Genomic DNA, 12,399 nt, shown 5'->3' on the forward strand with positions numbered 1-12,399 from the left:
AGAGAGTGCTGAGAGTTAGGCAGAGCTGCTGTGATTGGGCAACTGAGAGCCCTGAGCGTTAGAGCTTCTGTTAAAGGGCAACTGAGAGCGCTGAGAGTTAAGAGCTGCATTGAAGGGGCAATAGAGACCGCTGAGAGTTAGAGCTGCAGTGAAGGGGCAACAGAGAGCGCTGGGAGTTAGTCAGAGCTGCTGTGAAGGGGCAACAGGGAGCCCTGAGAGTTACAGCTGCAGTGAAGGGGCAAAAGAGAGCGCTGAGAGTTTGTCGAAAATGCTGTGACGGGGCAACAGAGAGTGCTGAGAGTTAGTCAGAGTGCTGTGAAGGGGCAACATAAAGCGCAGGGTGTTAGAGCTGCTGTGAAGGAGCAACATAAAGCGCTGAGAGTTAGAGCTTCTCTGATCGGGCAACAGAGAATGCAGAAAGTTAGTCAGAGCTGCTGTGATTGGGCAACTGAGAGCGCTGAGTGTTAGAGGTGCATTGAAGGGGCAACAGAGAGCGCTGAGAGTTATTCGAAGGTGCTGTGAAGTGGAAACAGAGAGCTCTTAGAGGTAGAGCTTCTGTGAAGGGGCAACAGAGAGCGCTGAGAGTTCGAGCTACTGTGACAGGGCAACAGAGAGCGCTGGGAGTTAGAGTGTTGTGAAGGGGTAACATAAAGCGCTGGGTGTTAGAGCTGCTGTGAAGGAGCAACAGAGAGCGGTGATAGAGCTGCTGATGGGTCAACAGAGAGCGCTGAGAGTTAGAGCTGCGTTGAAGGGGCAACAGAGAGCGGTGAGCGTTAGAGCTGCTGTGATTGGGCAACTGAGAGTGGTGAGCGTTAGAGCTGCGTTGAAGGGGCAACAGAGAGCGCTGGGAGTTAGAGGTGCTGTGAAGGGACAACAGAGAGCGCTGAGAGAGCTGCTGTGAAAGGGCAACAGAGACACTGAGCGTTAGAGCTGCTGTGAAGTGGCAAAAGAGAGCACTGAGATTTAGAGCTGATTTGAAGGGGAAACGGAGAGCGCTGAGTGTTAGAGCGCGGAGAGTTAGAGCTGCGTTGAAGGGGCAACAGAGCGCTGGGAGTTAGTCAGAACTTCTGTGAAGGGGCAACAGCTAGCGCTGGCAGTTAGTCGAAGATGCTCTGAAGGGGCAACTGAGAGCGCTGAGAGTTAGAGCTGCTGTGAAGGTGAAACACAGAGCGCTGAGAGTTGAGGTTATCGCCCAAGACTTTCTATTGGTTTTTGTTAAATTCTGCTTTTAAAATGTGGAAGAATATCCTAGGGCTCTTGTCGTGGTCACTGGGGGTGTCTGCATTGCTTGAAGGAGGACGGGTGAGTGTGTCCTCTGCTTTCCGGCACCCCTCCCCGAGCCAGCTGCAGCAGTGCTGGCCTGAGTAATAGGAATGGTCCCAGGACACTTGGACCTTGACACCAACCCAAAGAGAGATTTCAGCCATTTACAAATATTTACAAACATGAATGGGCACCTTCTTAACTCTGTGCCAGAGCTGAAAGGAATGCAGAATTTTTTAATCAATATATTTTTTAATTGAAGTATAGTTGATTTACAAGGTTGTGTTAATTTCTGCTGTACAGCAAAGTGATTCAGTTATACATATATATGCATTCTTTTTTTAATCTTTTGCATTATTGAATGTAGGATATTGAATACAGTTCTCTGTGCTATACAGTAGGACTCTGTTGTCTATCCATTCTCTATATAAAAGCTTACATCTTCTAACCCCCTCCCCCTTGGCAACCACCAGTCTGTTCTGTATGTCCATGATTCTGTTTTTGTTTCATAGATATGTTCATTTGTTTCCTATTTTAGATTCCACATGTAGGTGATATCATAAGTTATTTGTCTTTCTCTTTCTGATTTACTTCGCTCAGTATGAAAATCTCTAGGTCCATCCATATTGCTGCAAATGGCATTATTTTGTTCTTTTTTATGGCTGAGTAGTAAGGAATGTAGAATTTTTTTAAATGACCCATTTCCAGGTAGAAAAACGTTTAATCTGGAATGGGCCAGTTGACCCTACCCGAGGGCAGAAAAGCATTCACAGGTATATGTTGAAAACACAGAATTCGGTAAATATAATAAACAACTTACCTAAGTGGTTTTTCCTGCTTTTCTCCATCAGTGAAGCCTAACATCATCTCTTGTTATGTGTTTCATTATTTTCATTGAATAATGGGATATAATAGGTTGTGGGAATCTGAGTGACCATGTGGTCCAGTGGTTTCCAAGTTTGTTTTAGCCACAGAAACCTTGTTTGCAAGTGATGTCTCCCCTGCACACTCAGTAGAATACAAATAAGAGCGGCCCCTTCCACCCCTCATCCCACTCCTGGTTCTCATTGAAAGAGCGCAATTTAAACACCACTAATCTAGTCCAACCTTCACATTTGCAGGCGAGGGGCCTGGTGACTTGTGACACTACCAGGCACTGTCACGCAGCCTGGACCAGGATGACACATTTCCTGAGCCATTTTCCAAAGGAATTCTTTCAGATCTGTGAATTTACTTATATGAAAATTATACAATAATCGCTAACATTATTAAATATTTATAGTATACCCAGCACTGTGCTAAGTGCTTTACATGGATTTTTTATTTAATCCTCATGAGGTAGATACTTTCATTATCCCCATTTTAGAGGTGAGGAAACAGGAACGAAGAGATTAGTAACTCTTGAGGCCACACATCCCTGAAGCAACAGGTGTGGATTTGAATGCAGGTGTGCTCGTACTCTGTGCGTCGTTAGTTAAACTTGTTTCCATTAATATTTAATGAGTCTCCTTTATTAAGGATAAAATTAAATCGGGCTGGAGTCATAAAATTGCAGTTATTTAAATTGCCATTGAGATAGACTAACGTGCAAATAAACTACATTTCTACAACTCAATTTAAAAACAATTTTTTGGATCTTATATTTGGATAGTGTTTCATAAAGAGGTTGTGTCAGGTCCACGGTTGAGTAACCAGTGAGCCTCTCTTTAAGGCTTATTCCTGTTTTCAAATGCTAATGAATGACTGTGAACATTTCCCATTTGGAGACCAGGCCATTGGGCCCGTTTGCGTGCACAGTGGTAATACTGCCCCCACAGGTCGGGGAAGACTTTAGCTGGGAAGGACTTGGTCCCTTGATTCTCTTCCGAGGACACTCCTCCACCGTCTGGAAGAGCTAAAGCACCGTGGGCCCAGCTGGAAGCCAGCAGAGGATGAGGCATGGGTGTCTGTGCCTTTTACCGTTTGGTCCAGGCAGGCAGCTGGCAGTAGTTGGCTCGTCTCATATACAAAGAAACAGCCGCCTTTTGAAATTACTCAGACATAAGTCTGATGGTAAATCATTTGGGTAATTGCCAGTGACACATTTCGGGAGTCACTGGTACAGTTTGTTTAGGTTGATTGCTGGTTTAGAGTCTTTTGACCTCACTGCAGTGATCATGACGCAGGCTCACACTCTGGCTACTGTCTCATGTATTTATTTGAAAGGTTCCAAAATGTGGCAACTACATAGTAGTTGGAGATTTACACCAGACAATGGATGCCCCCTTACTTTCTTCCCTTTTTTTTTTTTAAATAAAAAACAAGGTGCGAATATTCAGTCCTCTTTAAATTAGAAAATAAATTTTCACCATATTCCCAATGTAAATTGTGCTGCAATTTGCCGTGAGAAAGAAAAAAGAAAAAAAGGAAAAGAAAAGCCCTACTATGTTTGATGGTTGGCAAGAAAACACAGGATGGACTCTGGTTTTGTGATGGAAGGACCACATAGATTAGCCCGTATAATTGGCCATGAACTTGTTTCCATTGAGCAAGTCAGCCTGGGCAGGGAGGGGCCTGTCACCGCAGCTGTGGCAGCAGGAGCTCCACGGGGGGTGTGGAAGGGACCAGCCAACTGTAGCAACCCCTTCCATTTTCCAGGTAGTTCCTGTGTCAGATGCTGTCAAGTTCTGGAAATCGGGGGGTTACTTTCTCAGAGTTTAAATTCTAGCAGAATGCAACAGTGTTTTAAAACATTGATTGCATGTACTTTGGGGGAGCTCAGGAGTAGACATCCCTTCTTGTTTTCATGAGCTCTGCTGGATTTCCTAAATGAGGACTCCATTGAGGTGAGGTTCACGTAAGACTGGGAATTACTCTGGTATGCATACCATTTGGGAGCCTGTTTTTAGGCTTATCACGATGGCCTTTACTGATTATATTTCTTAATAAAGTGATTTGGTTTTATACTAACTCACAGGTGATTGGATTGTTATTAGAGATACTTAGACAATTCACACAGAATTATAGACATTTAAAGCTGATGGGCACCTTAGCCATCATCCAGCCGAACTTCCTCCATTTCAGATAATGGTATTGAACTTCCCTGCCTTTTTGTGTGTTAGAAAATCCCACTGGAGGATGCAGGGTTGGGGCAGTGCTGTGATTTTGGAACTGATGTGACCAGCAGCAGCCATTTCCTCTTCCTTTGTGATTTTATTTTGAGCTTTGGTGGCAGCTATTCTACCTATTTGATAATCATAGTCATAAATACTATTTAGCTGATTCTAGTTTTACAGTTTACTGAGTAGCCTCACTTTTCTCAGATGATCAGTTTCCTTTCTTATTTTAGCACAAGCTCATGGTTGACTGTGAAGATCAGCCTCATTCCATCAGCAAACATTTTGTGAGGATGCACCTTCTATGTGCCAGGCCCCACGTTAGAAGCCAGGGGCACGAAGGTGGTTAAGGTGCAATCCTACCCTCACAGGGCCTGTCCTCTAGTCAGGGAGGTAGATGCCTAGGCAGATGCTGGAAGCCTGTGGTAAATGCAGTGATGGAGAGATGAACAGAGTATCTTTGAAACCCTGAAGAGGGGGTACCTAACCAGTGTGTTTTGGGGCCCCAAGACCACCCCCAGTTTCAGTGATTTGCTAGGACTCAGAGAACTCAGAAACACTGTTATACTCACAATCACGGTTTATAACCATGAAAGGATACAGATTAAAATTGAGTGGAATCTAGAAAAGGCCAGGCACCAGCATCCAGGTGTCTCTCCCCTCGGAGTCATACGGACAGAGCTTAATTCTTCCACTAATGATGTGTGACAGCATGTACGGAGTGTTGCCAACCAGGGACGCTCGCCTGAGCCCTAGTGTCTTGGGCTTTTATTGGAAGCCAGTCACATAGGCAGGGCACGCTCACCTGTCTGACCTGTCTGAGTACCTTATGGGGTACTCAGGCTTCAACCCCTCCAGAGGTTAGATAGCACATAAGCCAAGTTCCCCCATAATTCACATTGTTAGCATAAACTTTCTGGGATGGCCCGAGGCCCCAGGTAGACAAAGACATTCTTTATCAGGCAGGATATTCTGAGGGCTTAAGAGTTTATCTCCCAGGAGCAGTCAAAGTCCAGTCTCTTCTTTGTAATGTGCAACATTGGAGCATCCCAGGCCTGCTGAGTTAACCCTTTACAGTAAAGCCAGGCAAGCATTAGCACAACTGGTGAAGGGAGAGGAAATGATGTTAGTATGGGAAGGCTTCCTGAAGGAGGCGACCCTAGGACTGACCAGTATTACTCATGTTCTGTCTTCTTTCGCTGCTCTATGGTTATTGAACTCTGATCTTGCATTTTCAGTGTTCTCAACTGTTAGATGAGAATCTAAAAGATGAGTACTTTGAGGAGATCATGGAAGAATATGAAGATATTAGACAAGACCATTATGAGTCTCTCAAGGTAAGTGACAAAAACAGGTCCCCGCTTGTTTGGGTAATAAAACGATCCTACAGTTTTTTGTTTTTTGGTTTTTTTGGCTGCGTCAGGTCTTAGTTGCGGCATTCAAGATCTTCGTTGCGGCACGTGGGCTCTCTAGTTGTGGCGCATGGGCTTAGTTGCCCCACAGCATGTGGGATCTTAGTTTCCTGACCAGGGATTGAACCCACATCCCCTGCATTGGAAGGCGGATTCTTAACCACTGGGCCACCAGGGAAGTCCGATCCTACAGTTTTTAATGTGACTTTGCTGTTTGGAGGATGGGAAGGTTTGGGATCATTTTAGGGAAGTCCTACTTTCTAGTTCACATCAGCGTTCTTCAGTGTTCCCAGTAATTTTGGGTTATATTAAGGTTAATTTTATTTATTCCTCCAAACATGTACTGAGTAAGCAGTAGGTATTGGGTGCTGTGCTGGCTACCACTTATGAGAATGAATAAAACATGAGCTCATAGGCAGCAGGGAGACGGGGACTGAGTGTACTGAGGTGACTCCCACAGATCCTTATGCTTGAGGAAATAATGGAAGACAATGAAGACATTAGACAGGACCATTGTAAGTCTCTCTGCCTGATCGCCCGAAGCTCTCTGTGCAGAATAATGTTTCAAGAACTGTCCCTCTGTAGATTAGCTTCAGGAGATCCATGGAGACTAGGCATGATTACTCTTTAGAGGTCGTTGGGATATTTCTTCCTGGTTATCTGCTTGCTGGGCCTTGTGTATGGGGAGGCAGGGGGTGTATTTTAGGGGTGGCCAGGTAAGTGAAATGGGATAACGGACAGCGAGACGGGAACAAGTTTCTGAGGTGTCAGCTGGACCAGGGCACTGTGGTTGGCCTTTCCCTTCCTTAGTTTGCCCACTTTTGGCTGTTTCTTGGTTCTGCCTTCTGGGCCTCAGGGCGGTCGGTGGCCACCAGTTAATCCCAGCCTCAGGTGAAGTACAGGCAGGAGGCCACCCCATCGCACGCTTACCTCACAGAGAAGGCTGCAGATCCGCCTTGCATTTACGTATCCATATGTAACGGATGCTCATTGCATCTTTACTCTCTATTGTTGTGGTGCTGATGTGAAGCCATATTAGATGGAAAAGGAAGAGCTTTCTAGGATATGAATTTTCATGAATAAAAGCATATGTTTTCTTGCAAAACTTATTTACTAGCTTCCTTGGGCATGCTTTCATAGTAGCAGCTGAAACGCTGAGTCTCTGACTGAATAACTTTTCCTTTTTTCATAGGAAAGAAGATACTTAACCTTAAGGCAAGCTAGAGAAAGCGGTTTCCATATTGACTGGCTGTCAGAGCCTCCCCCAGGTCTGTTTGGCTATTGGTTAGAGAAAAGTGCGTGTGATAACTTTGCGCTGAAGAGATGTTTGCATTTACTGAGCAGCAGAATCAAACAGGCAGCTAAAAACTATTAATTATGTTCAGTAGTGATGACGAAGGACAGTGATGATCAGAAATAAAAGTCAATAGGTGCCATTTATGGAGAACCAAACATTGTCCTGAGGTTGACCTGCAGCGGCTCTGAGTCCTTGGCACAGAGAGTGCTATTATCCCCACTTTTACTTGAAGAAACTGAGTTTCGGGTAATAACTTGGGAAGTTACTAGCATTCTATCTCTGATCTGTCTTCTAAACCCATACTCTGGCCTCTGTGCTTTGCTTGAGTGGGCCTCCTTCAGGTTGAAGCCAGTTCTAGAGACCTGCCTGGGTGGTGCTGTCACTGCCTTGGCCTGGGTCCCAGGCGGGCCCAAGTGCAGACGTGGAATGTCTGAAATTGCAAATGCCTGCACGTTGAACAGACCTTAAAACATTGCAGCGAAGCAGGCTCTCCTATTTTTGTTCACTCTCATTCTCTCTTGGATGCTTCCCTCTTTTGATTTTGTTTCATTTGGTTTCTTCCCCTTCTGATTTCTAGCCACTTTTCTTGCCTTGCATAGGTGTTCATGAAGGAATATAATGTGCAAGACGTTTTGACAGGTTCAAAGAGGCATGTGATACGAATGCAAAATCGAGACAGGGTGAACAGGGGTTATATTAATTGAATCTGTATTTCCCAGGTAACATCTCAAATCCACTTTCATTGCTCACGACCCCCATGTTCTGCACACGCTCAGCAGAGTGGATTAAATTGGAAACATAGGTGAGCTGGGTTCTAGATTCAGCCCTGCTGAGTTCAGTGCGGTTTAGTGAGAAGAAGGCAGATGGGGAGTTGGGAGGCTTGGGTTCTGATCCCAAGTGACCTTGAGCATATTGCTTCCATGTTTGACAGTTTCTAATATGTAAAAAAGGAGTTACTTTATGGAAATGTGAGGATAAGACTTGTAAACCTCAGAAAAATATAAATCACTATATAGTCCAAACTATTATTTTCTCTTTTCCTTTCAGTATGAAATTGGAAAAATATCACAAGGGGGAGTCCATTTTAGCCAAGCCAAACGTCCAAAATACATCTCAGTGGCAATAGTCCACTGAAGGCCTGCAGCACCAGGTGGCAGTGGTGACACTTTTCAAGTGACTGTTTAACCCCCTTGTAGGGCTCCTAAGGACAACCCAGCCTTAGTGTAGTTGCAAGAAGTCAATAAAGAGAGAAGGAAAGGTTCTTCTCTCTAGGTCTTTGGTGGTAAAACCTCAAACACATCTCCAACTCTGACCGACAAGCTCATTCAAGAATAACACCCTTGAGTGACCCGGAAGCAGAGCGTTTCCCTGACTTTCCAGGCAGGGGGACACTTCAGTCAGGAGAATAGCTGTAATTTCTTTTTAATTACCAAACAAACCAGCATAATAGAATATTTACAAAGAAAGGATTGTCCTGTATAATAAAAAGATGACCAGGAACACATGGGAAAAAGCTACCATGAACTATGTCAAAAGGTAGAGATTTCCAGGCAAAATTAAGAAGCTGCGCATACTTTTCTTTTCCTATACTTTCACCTCTCACTGTTAACTGTCTAACGAGGGAAAAACACTCTTGAGACTTCCGTGTTATCCCTGAGCACCTGAGCGTGGTGCTTTAGGTTAAGTTCTCTGATCCTTATTTGCAGATCAGGAAACTGAGGGCGTGAGGGCTGGGAAGCGGGCAGCGGAGCGGTCACCTTGGACCCCAGCCTAACCAACCGGGGCTTGGTGGCGCGGGGCGGTACTGGTGCCCCAGGAAGCCCAGTGGCACTGTCCGTCTCTGAAGTCTTCACCAGTATGTCACTTAGGATCTTTTTTAGATTCACAAGGAGGTGTAAAGAAGACTGTATTGAACATTCGTGTACCTCCACCAGGCACTTAAGGAATAAGCTACTGCCTACTTAAAAAAGACAAAACCATACATGTGGGAATTCCTGTGAGCCCCTCCCTCCCCTGCAGGATCCTGAATTTGATGCCTCATTTCCGTGCATTTCCTCAGACTTTGATTACGTGCATATGTTCAGTAGGCAATACATTGATCGATGAATGATTCATGTTTTTAAACTTTATGGAAGTGGCCTGTTACATGTGTCTTTCTCCAGCGCTCTTTCTTTTAGTATCGTCTTCATTTGTACAAGTGAGATCAACCCCAGTCTGTCTTATTTCTTGGGCAGGGGTGTTGGTGGGGAGGGTTGAGGGAAGAGTTTCCAAGGGCGGTACAGTCAGTCAGCTGCAGGGGAAGAAGAGTTTTTTTTAAGATGTGCTGACGAATTACTCCTTCGCCACAGTAATTTCAAGTTCCCCCTCTTTGTAAAACAACTCCTCCGGGTGACAGGAGGGAGGCGGAGCGTGGGAGCCAACAGAGCGGGACAGCCTCCCGCAGGCGGCACCACGCATGAGCGGCACTGAGCCCCAGGCCAGCGCCAGGGTTCACGCCTCTCACTCTGTCCTGTAGTGAAGCCCACGTTCCTTGGGACTCGGGTCTTTGAAGACTACGACCTGCAGAAGCTGGTGGATTACATTGACTGGAAGCCTTTCTTCGATGTCTGGCAGCTCCGGGGCAAATACCCAAACCGAGGCTTTCCCAAGATATTTGACGACAAAGCTGTAGGTTAGTTCAATAAGTCCTTCCATCCTGCTCTGGTATCCGAGACATGATCTTGGGACTTTGAGGACAAGAATAGGTGGTGAGCAGCGGGGTGGATTATGCAGGATAGAGTTTATTGTTATGACATGATGTAGGATACTGTTCCATCCGCTCAGCTCTTTGACAGTTTTTAAACTGCTGGGTTGGTCCTTATTTACGGACTACATTTCACATTTCATTTATCCATTCTTTACTAAATGTTTATTGCCATCAGTTACATGCTAGGCACTGGGGATAAACAAAAGTAGACGTATCATCGCTGCCATCTAGTACCCGGCTGGCTGGTGCAGCATTGGAGGGTGATTCCCATACAGCAGGCCGAGCTCCTGCTGCGGGACCAAGGTCCGGCTTCTGTGGACACAGGGAAATGAGACAGACCTCAGAGAGGGACATCAGGAGAGGCTTCCTGGAGGAGGTGGTGTTTGAACTGCTTTTTGAAGATTAGTGGGAGCTACTGGGCCTGGGACTGGGAACGTGAGGTGGTGATGAAGAAAAGGACACTCCAGGCCGAGGAGACTGAGTGGGAAGGCGCAGACACGTGGGCTGATTTGGGGACCGGCAAGGAGGCCATTGTGCCTGCTGGGGAGGGGCTGGGGGTGACAAGCTAGTCGATAAACTGCTAGCCCCGCGTCTCGCTGCCAGCCCTGCCCCCAGAGACATGGGACTGAAACACTAAGCCCTTCAAAGGGTCCGGTAACAGCCAGCTCAGAGCGAGGTGGGGTTGGACTGGTGGACGTGGGGGGTTAGGGCTGAGGGGAGCCTGGGAGAGTGGCCCCTGCCCGCTTCCTGGGGGGGCCCTGGGGTGTGTGCTAGGTGCTGTGACTCAGCGGCTCTCGGGCTAGCTGGGGTGCAGCAGTGGGCAAGGGGCTCTCATTCTGATCTGCTCCCGAGTGATCACAGATGAGCAGTTGAGCGGCTGAAGCAGGGCTGGCCAGGCCCGGATGGAAAGCCTAACCCTAACCCCGCTGGCTCCCGCCGTAGCCAAGTGAGGGCCTGACGGGCCCTGGGCTGGGCCGTGCAGGAGCAACACCGAAGCCACACTCCACTCCTCAGGCTGTCCTGCACCCCCAGGGGTCACGGCGAGGTCAGGGGAGCTGTCTGTGCACGAGGAGTGTGGTGGTGGAAGGGTCTGGCCTGCTTTGTCTCGCTCTCTGTCTGACACATTGCTGCGGGGAGCCGAGAGCTGGCTGTCTGCCTTTTGCTGAACAGAAAAATAAGTGGCTTGAGCTGGCGAAGCAGACTGTGTACGGGAGCTGCACGTAGCAGAACTGCCGAACCCTTAGCTCCTGCACCTGGGGTTGTGCTGATGGCAAACACTGGTTTTTAAAGTATTTGAGGGGAAAAGAGAGGGGTGAAGAGAGAAGATGACTGAGGAGAGGTAGTAGTTTTAAAAAGAAGCATTCTTTGCTGGTTATTATTGGCACCTCTAAGTGAATTCTTAACGATATTTTCCTAACAGGTGAAGAGGCCAAAAAAGTCTATGATGATGCCCAAAATATGCTGCAGGCACTGATTCGTCAGAAGCAGCTCCACGCCAGGGGCGTGGTTGGGTTCTGGCCAGCTCAGAGCAGCCAGGACGACATCCACCTGTATGCGGAGGGCGCGGCACCCCAGGCCGTGGAGCCCATCGCCACCTTCTACGGACTCAGGCAGCAGGTGCGGAGGCCGTGCGGCCAGCGGACACATTGCCCTACTCTTTGGTTTAAGCACTCAAAAAACATAAATAAGAATGGTGTAAGTTTGAACTTTGTGTAAGCATAGCTCTGCCACACCTCACCCCAAATGACCAGTCACAGCCCCGAGCCCAAGGCATTTGTGGTGGAGAGAAGGGGCCAGTGTGGATTTAGAAGCTGGGCCTCTCGGGTACCAGCAGGAGGGAGGTGTTTCCTCTCGGGGTTGGATGGGTGAGGAGAAACACTGCTGCTGCCTCGGGGGGTCACGCGCAGGTGGACATTCACTTGCCCAAGAACATTGGTTTGCGTCCGGGCCTGCCGTTAAAATAGGCTGGCGGCTCCTTTCTCAAGGCGAAGACAGCGGGGAGCAGACATTCGCTGGGTGTCTACCAGGGGCCAGCTGCTTAGCAGGGCACTTAATGGACCATCTTGTTTCATTTCCACACAACCTGTTGTCGGGCAGTTTATATGTTTCCGTTTTGCAGAGGTGAAAACGAAAGCTGATGGGGAGTGCGCTGAGCCGCGCAGCTCGGGGGGCAGAGCCCAGCCTGCCCACACCCCAGTGGCTGTTCTCTCATGCCACTGGCTTCTCCCGGCTCATAGAACACGCTCTCCTCCACACGGCTCCCTCTCCTGTGACCCCACCTTTAAACGTGCAAATCTGTAAGCATGTCCCTTGAGCTGCTATAAAAAATGAGCTGCCCTGATCAAGAATCGGAGCCAGAATTCACCAGTCACTAACAAAGGACGGTAGCAAGTGATTCTCGCGTGGTCTTATTACCATTTTCAGTCATTCAGGAGTGGTAGTATTGCTTTTAATCATAATCACAATGTAATTCATAATGTCAGATATTTTAACTATAACAACGTCTGAGGGAATCCTTAAACTTGGGACATGAAACAGTATCATAACAAGTTAAACGGGGGCAGCTACACCATTACTGTGTGCACC

The 12,399-nt window shown here is 47.2% G+C and overlaps 1 protein-coding gene across 4 annotated transcripts in view; it reads left to right on the top strand.

Annotated features, from left to right (window-relative positions):
* Positions 1-12,399, top strand: part of MTR (5-methyltetrahydrofolate-homocysteine methyltransferase) — a 116,131-nt gene that overhangs the window by 90,514 nt on the left and 13,218 nt on the right. For all 4 annotated transcript variants that reach the window (XR_450040.3, XR_450041.3, XM_028163753.2 and 1 more), the window contains exons 26-29: positions 5,597-5,695; positions 6,963-7,038; positions 9,583-9,738; positions 11,234-11,430. Coding sequence is in view for 2 of the 4 variants with exons in the window: in XM_028163753.2 (XP_028019554.2) it covers positions 5,597-5,695; positions 6,963-7,038; positions 9,583-9,738; positions 11,234-11,430 (528 nt within the window). In the remaining 2 variants the exon portion in view is untranslated. The remainder of the gene's footprint in view (positions 1-5,596; positions 5,696-6,962; positions 7,039-9,582; positions 9,739-11,233; positions 11,431-12,399) is intronic.

Source organism: Balaenoptera acutorostrata, chromosome 16, assembly GCF_949987535.1.
Source record: "Balaenoptera acutorostrata chromosome 16, mBalAcu1.1, whole genome shotgun sequence".
Classification (NCBI taxonomy): domain Eukaryota; kingdom Metazoa; phylum Chordata; class Mammalia; order Artiodactyla; family Balaenopteridae; genus Balaenoptera; species Balaenoptera acutorostrata.